The sequence below is a fragment of the Stigmatopora nigra genome, chromosome 13 (assembly GCF_051989575.1).
Source record: "Stigmatopora nigra isolate UIUO_SnigA chromosome 13, RoL_Snig_1.1, whole genome shotgun sequence".
In the NCBI taxonomy this organism is placed as follows: Eukaryota; Metazoa; Chordata; class Actinopteri; order Syngnathiformes; family Syngnathidae; genus Stigmatopora; species Stigmatopora nigra.
Genome location: NC_135520.1, coordinates 11,270,401 through 11,297,444, shown reverse-complemented (window position 1 = coordinate 11,297,444; position 27,044 = coordinate 11,270,401). Strand labels below are relative to the sequence as shown.

General features: G+C 40.1%; 1 protein-coding gene across 8 annotated transcripts; it reads right to left on the bottom strand.

Moving 5' to 3' along the window:
• Positions 1–754: 754 nt before the first annotated feature.
• On the bottom strand, positions 755–27,044 carry klc1a (kinesin light chain 1a). Of its 8 annotated transcripts, none has more exons than XM_077730692.1 (15): positions 26,613–27,044; positions 20,042–20,546; positions 19,864–19,942; positions 19,229–19,460; positions 18,007–18,094; positions 16,953–17,054; positions 16,709–16,882; positions 16,536–16,635; positions 16,418–16,470; positions 13,972–14,039; positions 13,792–13,900; positions 12,717–12,851; positions 5,671–5,798; positions 3,887–3,959; positions 755–3,019 (listed from the first exon to the last, which is right to left on the bottom strand). In XM_077730692.1, the coding sequence occupies exons 2-15, from the start codon at positions 20,543–20,545 to the stop codon at positions 2,954–2,956; spliced, it is 1,911 nt and encodes a 636-aa protein (XP_077586818.1). In that variant the 5' UTR covers position 20,546; positions 26,613–27,044; the 3' UTR covers positions 755–2,953. The 8 variants fall into 8 exon arrangements, with proteins under 8 accessions (XP_077586818.1, XP_077586816.1, XP_077586820.1 ...); XM_077730690.1 differs by having other exon boundaries at positions 12,690–12,851; positions 26,613–27,043; XM_077730694.1 differs by lacking the exons at positions 755–3,019; positions 3,887–3,959; positions 5,671–5,798 and adding an exon at positions 5,852–5,887 and having other exon boundaries at positions 12,690–12,851; positions 26,613–27,041.

The following is a 27,044-nucleotide window of genomic DNA, read 5'->3' as shown; positions in this document are numbered from 1 at the left end:
TATATATATATATATATATATATATATATATATATATATATATATATATATATATATATATATATATATATATATATATATATATATATATATATATATATATATATATATATATATATATATATATATATATATATATATATATATATATATATATATATATATATATATATATATATATATATATATATATATATATATATATATATATATATATATATATATATATATATATATATATATAAAAATATAAATAAATAATCATTTTCTGAACCGCTTTATCCTCACGGGGGTGCTGGAGCATAACCCAGCTGACTTCTGGTCAGAGGTGAATTGTTGGCCCACATATGCCTGGGGAGAACATGCCATACCTGTCCACCTCTGCCGATAACTGCCCTTATAAATGATCGATGACAGTAGCGTCGTTGGCTACCAGCCTACGAGACTATCTGGATTTTAGCCAAAACGGTCTTGTTAAGATCGGTTGTCATATATATTGGCGATTTTTTTTTAACAAAAAATTTCCCCGTACAAAAGGTGGTGTACGGCGTACATGATTTGAAATGGTAAAAAAAAAAACAACGTATAAAATACATGTAAAACGTACAAGTTGACAGGTATGACATGCAAACTCCACAAAGGTGGACCAACCTGAATTTAAACCCATGATAAATGAATGTAATTCTTATGATATTAACATCACAAGTCAGAAATGCCTTTTTTTGCCAGTGAATCCACGCCAAAAAGAGTGATCAACAGTAAAATTAATATTTAATAATATGTTATATTATTTGGATAACAATACATCAAATTAGTTTTGGGAAATGACAGTAAGAAATAGAAATGGCAGCCTTCATGAACTGAATTTTGTTTTTACATCAACATCATACAAACAAGCAAAATCAGACTAATTGCACTTCCCAGCTAAAACATTGAAAACAAGAATAGGCCAAAATAAAATGATATTGATCCATATGTTGTCTTCATTTGGACACGTCTTTTACATGGAAAATCAAATTCACAGTCCATTTGCTTGTACTCTTAACAATTCAAAGACTTTTTCTTACATTTAACCCTTTGTAGGGTTATGAACATCGAACTCTGTCTGTCATTTATTGAAAGGAACCCGCGTCAATGGAACCAAAATGACTTCAAAATTACCAAAAGTATCATTCCCTTGCCAATTTTTTTTTTAAAGAAACAAGTTTTTGCCAAAAAACAAATTCTATCTTGGTGCCCATAAGCACATTTATTTGGCTTTTTGTATTTTTTATACCTCTACTTACGAATGTTTATAGGTACAAAAGTTTCCAGTCTAATTTTTTTTTTTTTGCAAATTTTTGATTGACTCGGGATACAAAAAAGATCCAAGTTACCAAATCCCCCTAAAAGTAAATGCATTTCCTTATCCATTATTTAATTTTGAATTCCCCTTATTAAGCAATTAAAAACTGCAAATGCAACGTGGCGCATATTTTCACACACACACACACACACACGCACATAGGGCACACGTAAAAGTCTTAAATTTAGTACAAAGTGGACGGCTTTCGGCCCTGGTAGAACGGGCTCTTGCCGTCATCTGGCGGGCAAACACGGATACAGTGTTCCCTCGGTTATCGCGGTTAATGGGGACTGGGACCACCCGCGATAAGTGAATTTCCGCGAAGTAGGGATGCCCCTTCAAAAATGCTTCATTTGAACTGAATAAAAAAAAAATATATTTTTTTACCCCCCCCTGTATACAGTACATCATATAGAATACTGGTAGAGAAAGTGAAATTCATGTAATAACAAAAAAAAACTGTAAAATATGTTGTCTTAATGTAATATTTTTATTTTTTTTTCCTAAAAAAAATCTGCGAAGCTCTGAGTCTACGTTGGGTGAACCACAAAGTAGCAAGGGAACACTGTATTATATCTATAAGGGTCATGTAAGGAGATATTTCAGCAGCTCAGGGCACATTTTCATGTGCTTTATTTATTTTAAGACATTAATAAATCATTTCCGAATAATTTTCTTACTTATCTTATATTATCTTTCATACAAAATTGGGACACTTTAACCAATTTTAAAGGATTTATGGTAGTTATGAGGACCGTGGAACGAATGAGAATTTACATATAAAGTCCACCTCTACTTACAAAATTTTCAAGCTACAAAAAAATTCTTGAAACCAATTAATTTCGTAAGTAGAGGTACGACTGTAGTGTTTTTTTTCCTTTTTTCTCACCACTATGCTTTTTACTTTTAAGGCGACTACTTAAGTGGAAGAGTTACAAATGTAAAAAAAAAAATCTTAAAATTGTTTTTTGTCACAAGCATCATTCTTTTTCCCCCTGCTTGTCATAAGCATGTTTCTTTATAAAGATCAAATAAATATTTTAACTCAAAAATTTCTAGCGAGTGTATTTTATTCAAGGAAAATTGAACACTTACTGCTTTTTTTTAACAAATGTTCCTAAAATTCTTGCTTTGTTGTCACAAGCATACACCTTTTGTTTATTTAAAATAAATTACCTTTGTCTTGTAATTCTAATTTATTTTATCCTTCTTGTAAAATTCAGAATTTATTCATTAAAAAAGCAACTTTTTCAATGTAAAATCCAAATGATTTACTGTTTTGTGCATACAATAACCCGTACATTTTCATGGTAAAATAGGAATTATTAAAAAAAAATATATCTGTCAGTGCGTCAGAGGATGAGTCAAGCTCACTCCCGTTGCCTTCATGTGCCAAATGGCAAAGAATCATCTTTTGCAAAATTCCCCAAAAAGCTCTTAATAAACACAACACTTGCAAAAGTTTTTCATCTCACAATAAGCAAATAAAACCAAAAAAAACACTTCACAAGATGTGACATTATGACTGTCGCCAAGCTGAAAAATCAAAGTACAATAAAAGGTGTTTTTTGTGTGTATTTACAAATAGTTGTGTGCTGCCATGCAGTGCTAACGTGTCAGGTCGGTCTGGCTGGCGCTCAGGTCATGACTCTTTCTCAGACGATGATTTCGTTCCTAAAAACACACGGACAAAGAAGAAAAAAATATGCCAAAAAATAAGACAGTCAGAATTAGAATACTCCAGTCGCTGTAAAGGAACATTTTTTGGAAGAGTCGAGATTAAACTAAAGGTTTATGCAAAATTTTGTTCAAGTTGGTGGCAGTCTTATTGCACTTAAAATGTGTCCGGATTCATCAGTGCAACCCCGGAGTAAGACCCATATCCGAGATTTACCGTAAGTCTCAGAAAATACGGCAAGTTGTGAAAGGTGGGTAAAAATCATTTACGTTTACTTGAGTAAATTTCTGTGAGGGTAGCCCGGTGGAGTGAGTGGTTAGCACATCAGCCTCACAGCTCTGGGGTCCAGGGTTCAAAAACAGGTCATCTCCATTTTTGTGGAGTTAGCATTTTCTCCCCGGGCCTGCGTGGGTTTCCTCCGGGTACTCAGGTTTCTTCCCACATTCTAAAGACATGCATGGTAGGCTGATTGGACACTAAATTGCCTGCCCATGGATATGAGTGTGAGCATGAATGCTTGTTTGTCTCCTTGTGCCCTGCGATTGGCTGCCCACCAATTCAGGGTGTCCCCTGCCTCTGGCCCGGAGTCAGCTAGAATAGGCTCTAGCACCCCCCACAACCATAGTAAGGATAAAGCGGTTCAGAAAATGAGAGAACATGTAAACACAAAGATGGACATGACCCAGAACCCAGAGCTGTGAGGCCGACACGCTAACCACTCACTCCACCAGGCTGCCTTGTCAGATGAATGATTTTAAAAATATGGTAAAAACCCTTGTGAGGATGGGTGGTGCGGAAAATGAATGAATTAATATTTCGAAAACCAAACTTCAGCAAAAAATGAAATTGTGTGTGGTGCTTACTTGGTAGTGGGACGGAGTGAGCGGCACCTCCTGGGCCACGTTGAGAACGCCGAGTGAGCTGGCCCGCTTCAAGCTGCGCCATCATGGCGTCAGGTGTGAGGAGGGTTCAAAGGTCAAGGGGAAGAACACGCGTGGCTCTGTTAATCGGACTCACTCCATCGCTAAAAATTCCCCCTTATCAAGCACTGGTTATTATGTTGCATCTTGAAAGTAATGATGATGATGATGGGGGTGAAAACGCTCATGAAAAATTTTATCGTTTTACAAGATTTGAACGTTACATGTAAGACGAATAATCTAAATATTTAGACCAGAGGTATCAAAGATATTTATTTCGGGTTAACATTAACATTAGTTAGGTTTTTGGAGTGCCAGGATCAATTATTTATATTATATCTATTTTATCTAAAAAGGAGGAAACAAGAGCCCCCTTTTCGTCTATTTTTTGATGTTTTATTATAAAAGGAAAAAACACTAAAGATCAACTATTTTTTAACTCTTTATTTCTATTTATTTTCAATTGTTAATAAACAGAAACCAGTTAAAATTCTTATTTCTTGACTCTTAATTTGTATTTTTAGTTCAAAATAAAATGAAAATAAATAAAAAATCTGTAAATTTTGTTTGAATTTTTGCAAAAAAAGACTTAGATAGTTTTAAATGTGTAAAGTTAACTGCATTGGACAGTCATAATTCCATGAAAGTGACTAAAATACTTTGAATTCAATTAAATTCATACATTTATTTTACTTGAAAATGTCAAAATACGCTTTTTGATTGGTTGGCAAGTAATTCAAGGTGTAACCCACCAGCTGTGTACAATAAGGTGGGATAGATAACAGAACCCTCATGAAGATAAGTGGAATGGAAGAGGAATGATTGACGAAAATAGGACAAAATGTGTATTTAGAAGAAAACAAATTGCATTTGATAGTGAAAATTTAACAATTCTCTTCATTTTACAAAATAATAAGATGTATTATTGTATGTGGCTCATTTTTTTACCTAGGTCTACAATGTATTGTGTGTTTTGTGTCTTGCCACTGCAACCAAGACATTTCCCGAATACAGGATGAAATAAAATTCTAATCTAATCTATTCATAAATGTATTATTGTATGTGTTTTTTGAAATGTTACAATATTGCTTTAATCATTGATTTAAAAATGTTTAACTTTAAAGGAAAAGTAAGTTATACTATAGAAAGGCAGTTTTTGAAAATATGAACTTTACATGAAATTTGGTGAAAAATGTGATTCAATGAAAAAGTTATATTCACTAAAAACAAAGGTAACATCATCATCATCATCATCATTAAGATGAACCAAAAGACAGTAAGCAGAAAGTAAAAGCAGACCAGAAAGCACATGCGGGTCAAAATTCAAGTGTCATTTATTCTTAAATAAAAAAATAAAAAGGCCACAATTGCCATGCAGCGACCACACAACATGGTCCCTTCAAAATAAAAGCACACATGAGAGTAATAGCCCAGAGCAGCCCACACCAGATGCAATAAATATTAGTGGACATGAACAATACCAAAAAGTGAAGCTGACATTGCGTAGAAAGGCCACATGGTGGCTATCTCCTTGTTTTGTTTTTTAAATTTTATTTTATAAGCATCACCAGGAAAATAACTTCCTGTCCAATAACTCTTTAGCTTTTGGTTAGTGCAGCAGGCGCCCCCCACAGGCCCGGAAGCTCCAGCGACTGCTTCCTAACTTTGACCAAGTGAAAGAACAGCTGGGTACTTTTTTGCATCAGAATTTCTTGGGTTATAGTTACCCGGGGTTTTTAGCTTGTCCACTGCTTCCACCGCCTTTGAGCTTGCGCACCAACTTCTCGCTGCTGCGGCGCAATGATGCTCGTAGTTTGCTGAAGGAGCCGCTTCGCTTCAGGGCACCTGAGCCATCCTGGTGGGGTGAAGGGGGCCGGACACGACATTAGGAACCTGCTCGCTTTTCATTCAAAGTGGGCTGAATCAGCTCTCTCTAGTGGGACGCTGACAAATTACACATTTCAGTCATAACTGCAGCCACAAACATAACATTTTGCATCATTTTTGGATTTTTTTCTGTATTCTTTTTATATGATCTTCATTCTATTTGCCATAATGGCTGCTTGCGCTATAACCATCGTCAAATTATGTGTTCGCATTAGGCCTGTCATGATAAAACATTTTAGTAGCTAATATACAGTAATACTTTGACATAAGAGTGAGGAATTTGAGATACAAGTAAAATTCTGAGCAAATATTTGCCTTGAGATATGAGACAAATTTGAGATACGAGCATAGGAGACGGCCAGGTGAAGTACGCGAGAGGCTGCTTATGATAACAACGCACTGTCTTTCTCGCGTAAAGATATCCACGAGCACTGGGCTAACAGGTTTTATTTTTTACGTTTTTGCGTTAATCAGTGCAGAAATAAGGGGAATCAATATAAAGTATGAAACAATCGGAAAACATGAGTGGGGTAGACATGACTGAGCTGGCTCACCAATACGAGGAGTACTGGTATGTACTATCCTTAAGCAGAAGGATATAAAGCCTACCAAAGGACTAACCACAATTTCCAAGCTGCGCAGTAACAAACATAACGAAATGGAGGGCCTTCTTTTAATATGGATAAAAGATAAACAATTAGCGGGAGATAGCCTGACCGAGTCATTAATATGTGAAAAAGACAGCGGAATCTACATAAACTTGAAAGCAAAGCAAGCATCTGAAAAATGGGAGTCTTCCACACCAGCTCAACACTTCAAAGTGAGTCGTGGTTAGTTTCATAATTTAAAAATGTAACTGGGATACACTCGGTTCTGAGGCATGGAGAAGCAGGAAAGCCGCAATGGAACACATTAACATCTTTACCTGGGTCATTGCACAAGAAAGTTTACATTTAGTGTAACGCAAGATTAAAATTTAGTGTGTATAACAATCAAAGTTCATTTAAGTTAAAATTCAAATTTATGCTGTTACGAGCACGTCCGTCAAGTGGCTCTCTCTTCTCTCTCGCTCTTTTTCTCACTCCGTAACCATCTGTCTGTACAGTGGTACCTCGACATACAACCACTCCGACACACGAGCATTTTGAGATACCAGTAAAATTTCGAGCATATAATTATCTCTAGATACGAGAAATTTTTTGAGATACAAGAAAGCCAGGTGGCCAAGACATGAGGTTGTTTATCATTGTAGCGTCTTTTTTTGCTGGATCTCTTTTGTGTATAACAGATATCTACGAGCACTGGGCAGAGCGTTGCATTTTTTCAGTGTTTTTTTCCGTCACTCAGCGCGAATGGCGGAGCAATCGCTACGAGTATATATTACTTCTCATTGGCTGCTCATAAGAACATCAGGGGCACTGACTCGCAACTCACTTTTTTGTAATGTCTCTGCGAGCACTGGGCGAAGCGATCTATAATACTACAAGGCTACTTCTCGTTGGCAAGTGGTTGTGCGTTGTCCTATTGTGAGAACATTTGTGTGCATCATTTTCGATATATTTTGAATATTCAAACAAACCCGATATTGACTGAAAGTCCGTGTGGAGGCGGGGCAAAAAGAGCCAACGGGAGAAATGTATGAAAATGCAAAACAATATTAGAATTAAGTTTAGTGTAAGGTTAGATTAAACTTATTTTTGAATGTCTGCATCGCAATCTAAGTTCATTTAAATTTGTTTATGTTATATTACGATTCACCGGTGCTAAAAGTCTCCCTTTTCTTCGCACTACCCTTCATTGCACAAGCTTGCTTTGGATCCATTGTTTCCCTTAAGAGAGAAATACATGGCCTGGCCAACAGTCTATCTCCAATGCTCGTATTTCAAAATTTGTCTCATATCTCAAGGTGAATATTTGCTTGGAATTGTACTCGTATCTCAAATTCCTCGTATGTTGGGGCACTGAACTGATTTGTCGGTTGATATTGGACTGGAGTGAAAATCCAATGGAAACAACAGAATACCAGGCGGATTTGCTACCCATCTTGTACATGGTGAAAGTCAGACTGTGGCTTGCCAGGCCAATAAAGTGTTAATGTGAAAATAAAATATTAACCCTTTGAGACTCTAATTGAATTAATGAATAAAAAATATGCTAAACCCCCCAATGGTGAAGTGGTTCTTCGTCTTGATTTTGGTGCGTGCACTCTGGGTTCGAGTCTAACGGTGAAGGTTGTCTGTCTATTTCATTGTGCCTTGCGATTGGCTGGCAACCAATTCAGGCTGTCCCCCGCCTGCTGCCCATAGGTTGGCTGGGGTAGGCTGTAGCACCCCATCACCCCATAAGCGGTATGATAGATGAATGAAAAAGATAGGGTTATAAAATATGAACAGATTAATTAGGTGAGTGGCATTTAGGAAAGGGTAAATCCAAAGAAAAAGGAAATTATTTATTTATTTTTCTATTAGACAACTAAGATAATCTGGTAGTTCAATCAATTAAAAAAAATGTGATTTAAAAATATATTTAGAAAATATATTTTTGAAGTATTAGATAAAGCCAAATTCAACCAAAAGCTACAAATGTGATATAACTAGGTAGACATTATTTACATTATTTACCTATAGATGGAAAATAATTCAATCAATGTTCCAATATAAGGATAAAACACCAAAAAATAAATCCAATACTGTAAAGAAGAATTACGAACAGTGTTCAACTATACATAACATATGTATCCAAATGCAATATGACAACATTAACCCATTGGTCGCCATTGCCAGTGCTAGGAGTAAGTGGACGTCTATCACCACTAACGGTATTCAAACATAATTATTCAATGCCAGCTCTCCCAGTTGAAAGAAGTGAATTGAAAATATTACCAGGGTGATAGCAGAGGAAAAAGCTTCATACGCAAAGTGGGAAGTCAGCAACGAGTTTTATTAGAAGTTAAAGATGCGCACATGACAGCAGCAAGTGAGCAGAAGCAAGAAATGATTAGTAGAAGAAGAACAACAAGATACGAGAAGACTTTACAGCTGTGATTTGAATTAGCTCCTACGGTTTGGTATTTGAGCACTAAATATTCATCTACGACATGGCCGCATGCAAAAGATCTCCACGCCCTCACAACATGGCTGCTATTTAGACATTGTTTTTGTATTGGGTTAAGAACGAACGATGCGTTTGTAATTTTATTTATAAAAAAAAAAAAACTGCATTTCAAGATCATACCTTTCTGTTAGACTCGACATTTCAGTATTCTTGATAAATTACTCAGACATGCATAAAAATTTCCTATCAACTTAACTATTTAATTCATAATACTATTATGTTTTTCCCAAAAACATGGTGGGGCACCAGTGTGCTTTTCCACCAAGTTTTCTGGGAAAAAATAGGTGTTTATTAAATAAAAGATTGAGTTTACACACTTAGAGAAGGTGAAGAAATTCAATCACTCATCTATTAGGATCTGACAGCCATTTCTGGCCAACATAAAAAAATGTCAACTCTCTATGTTGCAGGGTTTGGACAAACATAGCGAGAGAATCTTAACATACACACACACACACTCACACACACCCATAAATCCCGCTTTATAGGGATTACAGATCAGTTAACCCAAACTCGATAAAGTAGATCATTATGGTTTTAAAAACTGAGGAATTTGTTTTAGAGGAGCATTTTGCAAATGCTGCTTCACCACGCCTATTAGCAATCTCTCATGATGATGCTCTTCATTGATATTTGCTATTTTGCACCCGATTAGCATGATAGCTTTTTATTACAGACGTTACGTGACTGTGATGTCATTAGAAAGGAATGTCATGTTTCCCAAGTGGACGAGTGCGTTTGGAGATCAAAGAGGAGAAAAGGTTGGCAAAGGACAACAACGAGGAAGTAGCAGAAGTCATTAGATGGTGGGAAAGAGCAAGATGTCGCTGCAAAGCTCAAGGTGTCCATCACAGAAGACGAGTGTTTACAAGCATTACAAGGCATCTGGAGTTTAGGCCTGCTGGGACGGGATGAAGAAAAAAAAAGAGGTTATCAGCAATGAATGAAGTGTCGTGTGCATTAATAATGAAAGTCACCCGCAACGTGTTTAAATCTCCTCTCACGTCGGCTTGCTCATAAATGGCATTTAGGCCACTGGTCTGATTGGTCTCGTAGAAACGTCATTAATAATCAAAACAAAAAACATAACTGCAGTGTATGTCTGCTTTATCCATGTCAATTTTGGAGTTGTTTACATTTTTGCCCAATGGCTGACTGACTGGTGACCAGTCTTGCGTGTAGTTAACCTTGACGAGGATGCACGGTACAGAAGGTAAATGGATGAATGAATTCATATATTTTTTCCTCTAACCTTATTTTATTATTAAAAGATTCCAGGTATATGAAAGTAATTATTTATATTTAAAAAAAAAACAAAAAAAAAACAATGTATGAGTATAATTGAATGGGCGGCCTGGTGAGGTTAGCGGTTAGTGTGTCGGCCACACAGCACTGAGGTCCCGGGTTCAAATCCAGGTCATCTGTATGGAGTTTGCATGTTCTCCCCAGGCCCACGTGGGTTTCCTCCGGGTACTCCGGTTTCCTCCCACATTTCAAAAACATGCATGATAGGCTGATTGGACAGTCTAAATTGCCCTAGGCATTTTCTCTATTTGAATGTCTATCTTTTAATAGCTCGCGTTTTACACGAAGTCTTCGCTTTCATTACCAAATCCTGGTGAAAAAAGTCCCCTGCGCAGCCGTTATAATGGGAGACATAAAACCTGTCTTTGTCTGCCAAATGGCAATAATCTACCTTCTTTAACAAAAGCCAGTCCTCTCCAAATAACCTTTGGCAAGTTCATAGTGTACAAATAAAACATGTTGCTCCAGGGAAATGTTAGCGGGACACCTGCTCACAGGAGTCCGCCCATGGAGCGCTATCCTTGCTCAAGAAGAATGGAATCAATTGGTTGGTTATGATGATGAATTAGACTTTAAGGATTTCAGATTTCAATTTCCATTTGAGAATTGTGTTCATATTGGTAGTAATTTGTTTTACCAGGTTTCCGTACCATATGTTGTGAATAAACGTTTTGTCATGGCGACATGTGTTCAGCATTTGCCAGTTACCAATTTAGTCACAATTTATGGGTGTGCGTTATCTTCGAATAAATACGGTAACTAACAAAAGTCAGTTTTTCAGATTTTGAGTGATCCCCAAACAGTTAAACATGAATAGCGCGCAAAAAAACAGAGAGACATAGTGCACAAAGATCATGGCTAGCAACAGACACCGACAGGTCAGGCAAGAGAGCACACATTGACACACACATACACAGTTTAAATATGAAGTAGTAGTACAGTACAAAGCCCGTATTGACATAGTGGATATGAGGACCCATTATTCCTCTGGAGCGTGAGACACTTTTAGTTTCTTGTTTGTTGACAAAATGTCAGACACAGCGGGAGATGCTGATTGGTTGTTAAGTGCGCTAGGACTACTGTTGCTATGCAAAGTAAGATGCAGCTCGAGATAGTATAAGGAGCAAGATGGAGGAAAGGACAGCAGGAGTCTGAGATGCAACTTTTAGTAGTTAGTTGACATTTTCCTTACACAGAAGAGTCTAGAAGTGACAGGATAACATAGTTAGTAAAGTAGATTCAACAATACGGCAAGTTTTGGTGTTAGGATAAGCTGGCACTTTCTATCAAGCATCTACTACAACTATGCTTCATTAACCAATTTTGTTCAATTCACTGTGGTGTACTTCACCACTCAATGATTTTGGCTTTTAGAAAAAATCTGTTTTGTGAATTTAACATCGAAGGTAAAATCAAAAATAAATAAAAACAATCAATAATGATCAATATTGACTAATATAAATGCTACTACCAGGAAAAAAATGTTTAAACACTGAATTAAACTAAAGCATAATGCTTGACAAAACTAAAATAGTGTCATAATATCATGACTTGTGAGTTCATTTAATTCCATCGCCAAGCTCTTAACTACTTAAATTATCTCATCTCATTTTCTGAACCGTGTTATCCTCATTAGGGTCACCGGGGGTGCCGGAGCCTATCCCAGCAGACTTCCGGGCACAAGGCGGGGGACACCCTGAATTGGTTACTAGCCAATTGCTTGGCACACGGAGACACACAACCATTCACACTCATAGTTAGGGGCAATTTACAGTGTCCAATCAGCCATTAATGCATGTCTTTGGAAACGTGTGAGGAAACCTAAGTACCCGGAAGACACCCACGCAGGCCTGGGGAGAACATAACCCTAACCTAACCCCCTCAATGCCACGGGTGCATCTAGATATTCTATCCATAAAAGTTATGAAATTAATCGGTAACATAAGGCAGCCTTGGCAGAATCCAACCTGCCGGCTCCACGAACCAGACTCTGGCACCGGTCATAGAGGGCCCGGGGGCCAAGAGGTTCCGACACCCCATACTCCCTATTTGTCTCCTTGTGCCCTGCGATTGGCTAGCCACCAATTCAAGGTGTCCCCCGTCTCTGGCCCAAAGTCAGCTGGGATAGGCTCCAGCACCCCCCGCAACCATAAAGAGGATAAAATGGTTCAGAAAATGAGATTGATTAAGAACAATCATTCAATCAATCATCCGTTTCAAAGGGATAGGCCGTCTTCTTCCGCCAATGGCACAGAAACATCATCTTTCACTCCCAGATCCAATAGATTTGACGTCTATCACCGACAATGGCAGCCAATGACAGCCAATGACAGGCACTTGTTAAGTCATGGTGGAGTAGCTTTCTGGCAGTCAATCACCAACATCTCCATGTGGCTTTCGCGTTTAGTAAAATCAAGAGAGGGCCGTGTACTGCACTTACCCCATTCCACTCGACGCCCATACTCACTTCTTCGCCACCGTCGGGCCCGCTCTCATACTTGACTGTGTCAGAGGTCAAACTCTCGTGGCTGCGCTGCTTCTCACAGGCTTCTGGCTCACCCAACACGTCAGCCACGCGCTGCTTATGCGCCGTGTCCAGGCCCTGCCGAAGGAAGCGGAAACGTTACACCATCTGAACTGCCATTTAGAACTTATTCAGTGCCGTTTATGACAGAAAACCACAAATGCATTATGAATCAATTCATTATTTTGTAAAATAAACATATCTTGTATAAAACGGGAAAAAAAACTCACTTACTTGGGTCTGCCATTTCTCGCTCAGGCCGCCGCGATCTTACGGTAGTTAAATGTACTCTGACTGGCCAGATGAGAGTAGCCTTGATACATGTGTTCGTAGCGTTTACCATGTCAGCACATCCCAATAATTGTTATGGCTGATCGAAGGTCTTGTGGTCGATCATTAAAATATCAGCCTTGATACCTCCGTAATGTGTATCTCATGCTATTATTGCACCCATAGACTTGGTGAAAACTAGACCGCTACAAACACACTTCCTGGTTGTACTGCTCACGTCCCTTCCCTTTTGAATTTGTCTACGTCCAGGCAACACCCTTTTGGAATGTGAAATCCAACACATGATCCTTTCGATTCATATAGCATCTCAGAAATACCACGTTTGATATTTTTTTAAAGATTTTCCCTTCAAAGTAACACGTGTACTCCCTATTAAAACCATGAGTGTGTGGGTAAAAAAATTGTGAATCGGGGGGTGTCTCATACAAGAGGAATTGTCAAATTCAATGATTTTAAGGCAATTTTAATGGTATGGCTTAAACGTGGAGGCGGCTAATATGCGAGAAACTACGGTAACCTTTTATTGGTCTTAGTTTGCCACTCTTGTGGCTTTGCACTTTGAAATAACTTGTTTTGAATTATACAATACATAATATATAAATAATTTGATTCATCTGCATGGACTAAAAGGGTTTGCATCCGTCTTGTGGTTTATGATCTACTTAAGGATTTAACTAATGTGTTCACTAGTGGTATTTGCTAATTGGCAGGCTGCTGTTGGCATTACCTGCTTTCGGGAGCGCATGGCGACCTCTTCTAAGGTTTCGGCTGCCTCGAACTTGCCCTGCCGCTTGTAGAGCGCACCCAGGTTCTTCAGTGTGGTGGTGACGGTGGGGCTGCATGGTCAATACAGAGTTTTAGTCCAAACAATAGAGCAGGATTTGCCGGTCAATGTTTTTCAAATCACCTGTCTACTTTGCAAGCTTTGTACCAGCCGCCATACTCCCCGAATGGTGAACCGTCCTTCTGCTTGCCCTGTAAGAGGAAGACATGATCAATCGAGTGGCACTTACACATACTTGCGAATACCGGTTCAATGACAACTCGTGGCACTCGAATATGAAATCGTCTAGGCCAAGGGTGTCGAACTTGGTTCGCAGGCCGCATTAACGTTGACTCGATTTCATGTGGGCCGGACCATTTTAGATAAAATTTATTTAAAACTGATTAAAAGAAATGGATCAATAGCCCTAAATATTTAGTTTTTTAATAGATCTAAAACAACGTTTATTTGAGCTTTTTTTAAGGGAATATGTCTTTTAATCATTTGTTTTTCATTTTAGAAGGAAACAAAATATAATTTTAATCATGTTCAATATTAAAGTGGAAAAAGAAAATATTTGTATATATATTTCTTCTTTAGATTTTACAATATGCTTTTTGAACTACAAACAAAAGAAAAAAAAGGATTAAAAAATTTGCAATTATAGATTTAAAAAGGGGGAAATCAAGATATATAATATACATCTAAAATCTTCATTTGAATTTGATCCTGAAAAAGAAAGTTGGCACTCATGATTTACTTTATCGGGCCACACAAAATGATGTGGCGGGCCAGATTTGGCACTCGGGCCGTCACTTTGACACCAGATGTGCAGGCCTTTTGATGAATGAACATGCCCAGAAGGCAAAAAAATCAATATGGACTGTTTGGCTGGTTTTTCATTGTTTGGCAGGGGTTGTGACTAATACTCAAGTGTGACTTATGTTTTGTTTTCTCTGACTACAAAAAGCCTGTTATGTAATTTTCTAGGCTAGTTATCTGAAAAAACTTGCCAATTAAGCCTGTTGTTCTCCGTTTTATTATTGTTGCTTTAATGTATGTTTGTTCTTGATTTCTGAATAAAATAAATGGCCCTCGCCCCTAAAAATTAGACAACAGTGCAAAATATAATTATATTGTGGTATCTACTTACAATATGAATAGGTTCTAGAACTTGTTTTGTGGCTTAGATTTAGAGAGTACTTTACTCTATGTCTCCCAGCTCATCTCATTTTCTGAACCGCTTTATCCTCATTAAGGTTGCGGGGGTGCTGGAGCCAATCCCAGCAGGCAGGGAATCGGTGGCCAGTCAATCGCAGGGCACAAGGAGACGGACAACCATTCACCCTCACACTCATATCTAGGAGAAATTTAGAGAGTCCAATCAGCCTACCATGCATGTTTTTTTTTTATTGTGGGAGGAAACCAGAGTACCCGGAGAATAAGTTAATTGCCAACAAGAGCACATCAGGCTAAATTTGTAGAGCTTTAATTTTCAAACTCTTTCCCTGCTATTGGTGTAAAGGTAGTTGGAAGGTTAATGGCAGCCAATGAGTCAAAACCTCCTCCCAAATATATACCTTCAGCGGTCTGTCCGACAACTGTGAAAAAGGAAGTAAGTAGTAAATACTTAATTTATATATTTTTTTAATAATTAAAAAAAATGATTACTGCATATATTCTCTTTTACTATTGAAAAAATATTGTCCATTCTAAAGGGACAAAGACAGTAAATACTATTTTTTTTGTTTAATGCTGTATCACTTCACTCCCGGTTTGTCACGTGAGGGATCACCACTTTTGCCATTTCACTCTTTTCTTTGCCTAATTCTCCCCTACACCATCAACCTTTACACCCCGCCTCACTACATCCAGGTATTTTCTCCTAAGTAAAACCTCTAGCCATGTTTCCTAGCAGTTCTTCTCTGAACATTCCTCTACCAAAATAGTCCCTTTCCCTTCAGTAGCCCAAACCATCCCGGGAGGTCTAGTGTCTGATAACCTCTCATAACAATCGAGTATGGTCGGATCTCTCTGTAACCTCTCATAATCCCTCATAACCTTCACTGTCTTTACTGTCTCATTTCTAATCCTATCCAACTTGATCACGCCTAAGAAGAACCTCAGCATCTTCATCACCGCTACTTGTTGCCCTGCCACTTGAGAGCTAGCCCTACCATTGTCCTGTAGACCATTCCCTTCATCGCCACTTTTTCTAGAGCAGATCTCGACTTTTCTATGTTCTTCTTTACCTGGTCCGTTGTCTCACTGGAGATCACTACATCATCGGTAAACAATATATTTCAAGCAGTACCGTTTCACCTTATATGTCAATACGGTAATGATGGCCGGCTGATGGTGCCGGTATGCGCCGCCAGACCGGCGGCCAGGAAATTAAACTTCCATTTCACTCCTAAGCGTCGTCCACACAATGCAGCTTCTTCCGACCTTCCCTGTACCTCTTCATTGCTAGCCAACCCAAACGTTGTGTCATTGTTGAAAATGGACATCAAATTTGAACTGGCCCTCCATTGTTGTCCTTAAATTCATTGTGTATGACTCATGTCAAAAGGATAACCCTCTTCCTCACCTTGCTTTGCTCCTCCCTCTCTTCAGCGTGCATCCAAATGGGTTTGTTCTCACCTGCAGAGTAAACGACATCATAATTCTGCACATCCTTTTGTAGTAACGAGAAGTGTGCCGTCTACCGTCAACAGAGCCAAACTCCCTCTCGTGAGCCCGCGTCAGGATTTCTTTGTAGAGCGTCTCGGCCAGCTTGAACTTGCCTTGCTTGAGGTAACAGGAGGCCTGGTGGAGGAAAAATTCAAATAGCGGAGAAAAACAAACGCACAAAATAAAACACTGTCCCCCTTTTTCTCACCAAATTGTTCTTGGTTTTTGCCACATTAGGGTCATCAGGCCCTAGTTTGGTCTGGTAGATCTCCAGTGCTCGCATGTAGTAGTACTCCACCTCCTCGTACTTTCCCTGGTTCTGGCACAGCAGCGCCAGGTTGTTAAGTTGTTTGGCCACATCCGGGTGGTCCTTGCCCAGCACCTGTACCCCCACCACAAAAGGGAGCGATGAAGATCATGCTTTTGACAGCATCTGGTTGTTACTGGTTCACCTTTTCTCTTATTTCCAGTGCTCTCTTGCATAGCGGTTCAGCCTCTTTGTACTTGCCCCTTTTTCCGTACAGAACGGCGAGATTGTTGAGGGTGGCGGCGACCTGGGGGGGAACAAGACAAACTTTTTATAAACCTCTGGTGAGGGAGACAGATGGCGCAATGAAAGGAGGTCATTAAGGATGCACTTGATCTCCTTTATTGGTCAAAATCATTAACTATTTCAGTCGCATTGGCCAATGCTTTGAATTTAAATTAATTTGTCACAAAAAGATGTCCAGTCTACTCAAAGTCGGAGGGCTCAAATCAAATGGATTGGATGTCTATCGCTGTCAATCCCATCCAACTGTCTTTAAAGAGCATAGTGAGGCCAAGTAAGAGTGGCAGGGAAATGCGGGTGATCATTTCCTCAAGTGAGTTTTTTTTTTCATTTTCTGATCTGCTTTATCCTCATTAGGGGTGGGTGAGGTGCTGGAGCCTATCCCAGCTGATTCTGGGCTAAAGGCAGGGGACACCCTGAATCGGTGGCCAGCCGATCGCAGGGAACAAGGAGACGGACAAAAATGCCCATTCATACCCATACCTAGGGGCAATTTTTTAGTGTCCAATCAGCCTACCATGCATGTTTTTGGAATGTGTGAGGAAACTGGAGTACCCGGAGGAAACCCACACAGCCCTGAGAACATGCAAACTCCACATAGACTGGATTTGAACCCAGGGCCCCAGAGCTGGAAGTACACATAGAAAAAGCTAAAATTCTTAGAATGATGGAGCCTATCCCAGCTGACACCATACTGGCTGACTAGCATCAATGTCATCGATATGTTCAACTCATTTTCTGCCATTGACCGCAACACAATCCAATCCATTTGCAATGGCAGTGGAGCAAATGGGCATTTGTCCATTCACTGCCGACCCTCTCACTTCGCATAGGTTTATTGGATGTGTACTTGTGACAAACCGTTCAAAAATCAAAGGATAAAAAGCATTACAAGATGTATCCCTATCATCATCAATGGCAATGACAGTGTTAATAAGACAGCTTGGCTTTCTCACAGCTGGATGGTCCCGGCCTAGAGTCTTCTCCCTGATGGCCAGAGCGTCATTGAGCAGGTTGGCGGCCTCCTTGTACTTGTTCTGATCTCTGAAATGCAGGAACAAGCCGTTAAAATAGTTTCCCAGCAGGCCAGGGCTTTTCTTTTGTTGCACACAGACATTGACGGCGTACTGTAAATTGCTAAGCCTGTTTAAAGAGTTCCACAAGAACCGTTGCGGTTGTTTGGTAGCCAGTCTGAGATTTTTGTCTACTACATTACTGCGGTGACAAGAACAGGCCTAATAATACGATGGGTCGCGCTTTCCATTTAAGTCATTGAGTATTGTTTTTGAACCAAAGTTTGTGTCGTGATTTCTTTTCTCAAATATCTGCAGATAAAATTGTCGGGTTTATTTATTGTAAACAAAAACAACTTGATATATTTGTTTCATCCAGTTAAAAAAATGCTTCAAATATTAATAAATATATCTTCAATAAAATAAAACATTATTTTATCATAAAGCTTCAATCATTCCTTTTCTGTACCGCTTATCCTCACAAGGGTTGCGGTGGGTGCTGGAGCCGTTCCCAGCCAACGATGGCTGGAGACACCCTGAATTGGTTGTCAGCCAAATGCAGGGCACAAGGAGACAAAACCATACATACTTAGGAGGCTTTTAGGGTGTCCAAACAGCCAACTATGCATGTTTTGGGGATTTGGGTGGAAAAAAACTGAAAATCCAGAGAAAACATGCAAAATAATATTTATCATATTTTAGCTCTGCGATTGGCTGGCCACCGATTAAGGGTGTCTCCTGCTTGGGAGAATCCAGGACCCCAGAGCTGTGAGGCCCACTTGCTCCACCGGGCCCGGGCCGCCCACGTCATTAGATGCTTAGTGAAAATATTTCATATTAAAAAGAAAAAAAAGGAAGTTATATAGGTTTTAAGAAAATAATGTAGCAAAGTTCTATAGCCATAAAAAAACACATTTGAGTAAATAATGCGAGAAATATCAAGTTTAAAAAAAAACACGCTAACTACTCGCACCGACCCACTAACCACTCACTCCACCAGGCCGCCCAGCAATAGACATCCCATCCATTTTGACTGAGACTTTCCCAGTCAGTATGGACTTGACGTACATTGGTGTTTTTTTCTTTTACCAACTATCACAATACACAATGTTCAACCACTATGCTATAAAATTAGATTTTGGTGAGGAGCATCCATTTTGCTGACCTATAAACAAGGGCCAGGATGTTGAGCATGGTGGCCACATCCGGGTGGTCATGACCCGACGTCTTCTCCAGGTCCTCGAGGGCCTGCTTGCAAAGCGGCACGGCCACCTCATAGCGGCCCTGTGAGGCGTATTGGATCACCAGGTTGTGCAGGGTGCGTAAGCGTGCTGGGATCTCGTAGCCACCTTGTTGAGCTGCTGCTGCCGCCGCGCTACCATGGGACGATGGCTCCACTAGACATGAAAAATCCAAGTTAAAAAATATAAGTGCTGGGATCAATCAATTTCATAAATACTAGACCTGTCACTGTATTAAATAAAATGTTATATTTTCAAAATGTTGTTTGGGGATCCTGTACATTTTTTAAATGTTATTTTATATTCTAGGTGAATAATATAAAATTAGATTAAATTATAGGTTAAGAATTATTACAGGAGGTACTAACCACTCAAGCCCCCAGGCCAACCAAAAAATAAAATAGACTAATTAAAACAGATGAATTATATTTATCATCAATAACCTTCCCCATCTAAATTCCTCTCTAATGTTTTTTGCCGCCTCATGTTTGTCTCTGCTTCTCTTGCCCTTTAAGTAACAGAGCCACCAAAAGTGTACAATGACGTCGATTGCACTTACTGCCTTGCGCTTGGTCATCATGATCATCTGGAAACAGATCGTCCAAAGGCTCTTTGCTGGAGTCTGAATCCTTCTCCTCCTAGAAAACAAAATGCACAATAAGATTCATTTCCTTTGATAAAAGTGATGTGAATTGAAACAACTTGCAGGCCAAATGTTTTTTCGGCGTTGCACTGACCGAGGGCGAAAGATCCTGGTCATACTTCTTAAGTTGGTTCATGAACTCTAAGTGCTTCTTCTCCTCCTCCAGCTGTGCCACGCTTTGCTCGCTCTTCTGCAGCTTCTGCTGTGTCCCGGCCAACTCGTCCCGTAGCCATTGGTTCTCCTGACAAAGGCGCCGTACCTGCGCCCGTAGCTTCTGCTTTTCCGACTCCACTGAACTCAGGTGGGCCGACAGGGCCATCATCACCTGGGCCTCGCTCAGCCCCAGCTCCAACATTTCCAGCGACTTGCGAATCATGTGGGACTTTTCCTCAGCTACGAGTGCCGTGCCTTCCTCGTCCCGCTTCAGGCGGCACAGCGTACCCAGCAGCCCATCTAAGATGGTTTGGTGCTCTAGCTTTAGGGCATCCAGGCCCTGGATCACCTGCTTCGTGTGCGAGATGATCTCATCCTGGGACAACTTCTCGCCGAGCTCCTCCTCCGCCTTGGCACGCACCATGCTGGTCATGTCCTCACGCATCCTAAAAGATGCAATCACAGAAGAGGTCGTGATTTGAGCTAACGTGTCACCATGACATGTAAAAAGACATCGGACGCTGATACAACAACACGCATGACAATCGATCTCCAGCTGGATTCCAATTCCTTATCTTCCAATTGTTCAGCTTACTCTGTCAGTCAAGGAAATATCTTTAAAAAATTCTAGGTAGCGTTTTTTCTCGCCAAAAAAAAATTATGACTGAATCAAGGCTACTGAACCACCACTGGATGAATTGATTCCTTATGAGGTTGACCCTAATACACTGGTATCTCGACATACGACCAGCCCGACATATGAGCATTTCAAGATAGAAAAACAATTATCTTTAGATACGAGAAAGCCCGGTGGCCAAGACATTAGAGGCTGTTGATCATTGTAGCGCACGTCTTTTTTGCCGCATCTCTTTCGTGTATAACAGATATCTACGAGCAATGGTGTTTTTTTTCCGTCATTTGGCGCGAATGGCGGAGCGATCGCTACGAGTTGATATTATTATCTTGGAGTTTTGTCTCCTCTGGTGTGACACTTCACGTACTGAATAAACTTCGGCAGACAGTCTTTAAACATGCTTTGTTGAAGTCTCCAGCGACAATAAAGACTGCATCGGGGTGGTCTAGCTGCTGTTTGTTTACAGCCGTTAGCAGGAGGTTAAGTGCCGTGCTAACATTAGTATCCGGTGGAATATAGATCGCCATTACTATGATAACCGTTAGCTCACTAGGTAAATAGAAGGGCTTGGACCGTATCGCCAATAGGTCTAAATCCGGGGAGCAGTTAGTGTTAATCCAAGTTCATTTAAATTTGTTTATCTTATATTACGATTCACCAGTGCAAAAAGTCTCCTTCGCTCGCACCCCCCAAAACACCCCCTCTATGTGCCTCTCTCTACCTTCCCCGAAATCTGTCTAATTTTAGTTCTAATAAACACATTTTAGCAATATTAAACCACTAGTTATGTGTTCCTTTGTTAATAGATGGCAAATTTGAAGAAATAAAACATTTTTTTCCAATCCAATATTCTGTTTTGGGTGTTTTTTTCAGAGGGTTGGAACAAATGAATTTGTGAATTAGTTCATTTTAATGGGAAACATTCCGGAACTAATTAAGCTCGTATCTCGAGGTACCACTGGAATGGACATTTCTCAGAAATAACACGTGTGATGATTTTTCTTAAGATTTTCCCTTCAAAGTAACACATTTGTTCACCCTATTAAATCCATGAATATGGAGGTGAAAATTGCGAATCAGGGGGCGGCTTGTATGCGAGAAATTGTAAAATTCAACGATTTAAGACAATTTCAATGGTGCGGCTTATAAGTGAGCAGTTTATATGCGGGAAAATACAGTAGTCCAAATGAGGCAAGCTGAAAGTGTGAAACACTGTGATCCATACAGTAGCACTACTTAAAACACCACCTAACCTACTCTATGTAAATAAGGCTTTGTCACTGTCTTTTCGTAACACGTCTTAAAACACCACCTAACCTACCCTATGTAAATAAGGCTTTTTCACTGTCTTTTCGTAAAAGGCACTAGCTCACTTTGCCCTGTTTTGTACGCCACTCACCCTTTATATACATTGCACACTTTCTAAAAGAGATTAAGAGCATTTTGCTAAATGTCTGCAGGCTTCCACAACAAAACACGTTTGACACTGCGGTGCAAAGCCCCCCTTCAGTGCAATTCGTCAATCTCCATGACAATGCTGGTCCACGACCTGCCTACAAATACCATGCATGATTTGCAGTGAGAAGAGAAAACGATTCAAATGGGAGGGTGGCGAAGGGATGGGTGGCCTCTGGCCAGTCAGCTGACGGCTGAGCAGGAAGAGGATCATGCCGACAACACAAGATGCCCGAACACAACTCAAAACAACAAATGGAACCATAAATAGAACAAGGGCCTCTCAGAAAATGGACTGTACGGAACCAACTCAACCTTGACTAGATTTAACCAGATTCAAACAGTTAGAAACCTCTTGCATCAGAGTGAACAAAATGGCGCTAGACATGAAACAAGGTACTTATGAATCATTCTTTGATTCGTCCCTTCCAGTCAAAACTGATTGGATAAATAACACTGCCAATTGCACAAATATGACACTCGCAGACTAGCATCTACTCACAGACTTACACTGAAAACTGCCATTAGTGAGTTTTTTAAGGATTAAAAGAGGCAAAATTCCTTTCTGGCAGAGATGATATAATTATTCGTTGCTGTGTGTCATTTCGTCATGTTACAACCAATAAGTGACGAATTTTCCGTCCATTTGCAGAACAACAAGGGGCCAAAATTGACGTCAAATTAAAATCCTTCGTTTCACTTATTTCAGTTATGCTTGATAAAGAGATTGGGTTCAGGAAGAACACTATAGCTTTATTCTCGCTAGTTGGTGCGCCAAACGAAAGTTGGTGCTTCCTTGGCAGCTTCAACTTTCGCGGCTTCACTACATTGCAATTTTTCTGGGGGAATTTTTTTTATTGTATTTTTTTTTGTAAGTTCATAAAAATGTGAAAATCTATGCTGAAACTCACAAGCAGAAGCCACGTCCCTGTCATCCGCTTGCTACTAGGACTCAGCACTGAAGTAAAAAATATACAATTTATTTATTTATTTATATATTTATTTATTTATTTATTTATTTATTTATTTATTTATTTATTTATTTTTAAATAGGGTTGACCCTGGTTCGTGTTTTTTTGTTTAGCGCGGCCATGTCTGGTGTACATTAGCCGCAATAATTGAGGGATTACAGTAGTACTTGGTGGAGACTCCGAAATGTGTTTCTTCTGAATGCCTGTAAATGGCCCACAAGGGTCATGTCGACCGGTCAGTTTTACAGGGTCTACTTTGTTTTTATAGGAAAAACAGTATCTCAGAGTGGTAGTCTTGTATGTTATGTGTATATTTGTGTACCGCCCAATACATTCATATTCCCGAATCTAGTCTCTTCATTAAGCATAATTGACATAAATGTAGGGAAAACAATATTACCTGTATTTAATATTCATTCATTTTCAACACAGCTTATCCTTGTCAGGATAGCAAGACCCGGAGCAAATCCCGCCTGACTTCAGATGAATGGTGGACTACACCCGAGACTGGTCGCCCCTGGGTGTAGGGCACACAGAGACAAACAACCATTCACACTCTCAATCACTTTTCCTAGACCAGTGTTTCTGAACCTTTTTTTAGCTGTGGCACACTTGCATTGAAACAATCTCAAGGCACACCACAAACTGAAAATCTTTTAATTTAAAACTATGTTGCCTATATTATTAATATTATTAAGTAGTTCTCATCAAAGTTGTATTAAAAGTATTTCAATTTTAACCTCGTAATACTTCAATTTTAATCTCTTAATATTTCAATTTCTCTCTTGGATTATTATGTGTGAACATCGCTCACGGCACACTGGCCAAGACAACCATTCGCAGTCTCAAGCACTTTGCCAACGTGCGGGAATTGATCCCACGCTGCCCACACCGAAGTCAAGCAAAAGAACCACTGAATCATTAGTGACTGTATTCAGGATGACATCAACATTTAATTTTCACTCAGTCAAATAACAGCTGGTTTAGACCGGAATTCTGTGAGCCGGCACGAGTAAACAGTCGCCATTAACGTGCATCTTGTTAATAAAAAGTTAAACTTGTTTTGAGCTATCTGTTGCTCATGTCCTTTCATTAATCTCATTTTCTGAGCTGCTTTATCCTCACTGGGGTCGCGGGGGGTGCTGGAGCCTATCTCAGCTGACTTCAGAACAGAGGCATGGGACAACCTGAGTGGTCGGTGGTCAGCCGATCGCGGGCCACGAGGGGATGGACACTTATTCACACTCATACCTAGGGGCAATTTAGAGTGTTCAACCAGGCTACCGCACATGTTTTTTGGGGGGTAATGTGGGAGGAAACAGGAGTACTCGGAGAAAACTAACACAGGGCCAGGGAGAACAAGCAAACTCGACATGGGTGGACTGACCAAGATTTGAACCTAGAACCCCAGAACTGTGAGGCCGACGCACTAACCACTGGTCCACTGTTCACCCATACATATAACTAATTCTGTTAGAATGAATGTGTGTGCATATAGTGGTTGTCCGTTAACATCGAACAAAATGAAGACAACACCATATATCCGATATATCATTCATATATTGGAATGCGGTTTTGAACCAAAAATTACAAATGTACGGTTTTAGGATGTTACCAAGCTCATTTTTTTCAAAAAAATATTTTTTCTAACTGGGAGTGGCATTTTCAAAGGTCAAAAAGTGCAACTTTGGGTTCATATTAACATTAACATCTACAGCATGATGGGGCTTACTAGCTGAGTGATCTTAAAACAATTGATTTAGAGACAAAAAGATTAGATTTACAGTGATTGATCTAATAATCTTTCGATTGCTGCAAGCACCTCCCAATCAAAATTGATCAGATGTTAAGCCCTCTCAATGGCAGATAAGGATTTTGATGAGTGCCCCGTTAAGGAGTAATCATTACTTGCAGCCCAAATTACTCTTATAATAAGCTTAGAAAGTAATTAATATTTGGAGCTGTTTAATTTTTGAAACATAAACTATATAAAGACACGTTGCACCAGAGTTGTTCTTCATTCTTTTCTTCAATTAGAATCATTAGATAATCATTACTTTGCAGGCCTATTTAGTTCATAACCTTATTGTACACACAATTATACCTTCATTATCACAAGGTGTCTTATAACTCTTGGAATGTGCCACTATGAAAAGACTCTTTGTACAAAAAAAAAAAAAAAACAAGCCCCCGGACTCGTAAATAATATCCTATTTATCTCAAGATGAGTGGATGAGCGGTTAGCGCGTCGGCATCATAGCTCTGGGGTCCTGGGTTCAAACCCAGCTCAGTCCACCTGTGTAGAGTTTGTATGGCCTCCAGTCACTCTGGTTTCCTCCCAATTCAGGCCACCGCCTCAGGTTGTCCCCCGCTATTGGCTTGGAGTCAGCTGGGATGGGCTCCAGCACCCCCTTTCCCAACGGCTCTAATGAGGATATAGTGGTTCAAATGAATGTAGTATCTCAAAGAGGAGCATAGAATTGTTTTCAAAACACTGCACACTTGAATATCCCTTTTTAACTTTCACTTCCACATTTATAGAACAACAGTCATTGTTGGGAAAGCTAAAACTGAACATGTTTGTTTGCCATTATTGTGGAAAAACGTCCAATAATTGGGTCAGACACGTCCCGTTTCCCCGCCATCATCCCAGCTGTGGATCCCACACTGGTGCTCAGTGTATCCCAACACAAACAGCTTTCAAGGAGTTCGTCCTGCGCTGAATCCTAATCAATGTCAAGCGCTTAGACGGCACAACATAGCGGCAAAGCAGCGCGCCCGCGGCCGCCTGACAACCTGCTTATCTCGCCATTTTTGCTCAGCCACGTACGGTTCAACCTGAAGAACCAGTTCACCTGAACAGTCTTAGCTCAAAGGAAACAGAAATACAAGCATTCCACTTTCACACCTGGAATTATTGTAAACGTGCGACCCGTCGGCTAAGTGGTTAGCAGCATAGGGCTCACAGAGGGAGACCTGGGTTCAAATTCATACCGATCCACCTGTGTGGAGTTTGCATGTTCTTGTGGGTTTTCTTTGGGTACTCTGGTTTCCTCCCACATTCCAAAGACATGAATGGTTGGCTGATTGGATACTCTAAATTTGCCCCGAGGTATAGGTGTGAGCATGAATGGTGTTTATCACCGTGTGCCCTGCGATTGGCTGGCCACCAATTCAGCGTGTGCCCCACCTCTGACCTGAAGTCAACTGGGATAGGCTCCAGAACCCCCTGCGACCCTAATGAGGATAAGGCGGTTCAGAAAATGAGATGAGAAATATTGTAAACATACCGTCACCACGAGAAGGCTTACATTTACAAATCGTTTTAATTTTTAGTATAGCTAAATTTAACATAACAACATTTGGGGATGGGAGGGGGCTTGTGTACGTACAATGGATGGTTATTTACCTCTACCAGAAAGGTTTCGGGAATTAGACAGAACCCTCCTTACCGTTCTGAAGGATATCCGTTGCCAAAGTAGGTCAATAAAATGTTGGTTGGGGGAGAAGTCGAATGATGGCGGAAGCAGGATTCCGATCCTACGCCTCGTGAAAGAGTCGCCCACCCTCCGCGACTCGGACTGAATCCGCTTCGCCGACAGACGCCGTAGAAGCTAGCTCACATAGCTAGCAAACCATAGCTGTCAAAACTCCAGCAATTAGACGGATCGGCCGACGAGCGGAAAGGCTCGTTGTGCCGGGGCTTCCATGAGTCCGAAGCGGGTAAGAGATGCGTCAAGAGGATGAGTGGTACAGGTCGAACCGCGGTGCCGAATCTCCGCCCGTGTTGCTGTCACCGACTGAGTGGATCGATGCCGCCCGGGGGGAGTGAAATGGCGCCTCCTTCCGCGGTTGCCGTGCAATGACGTCACCCCAGCCAGATT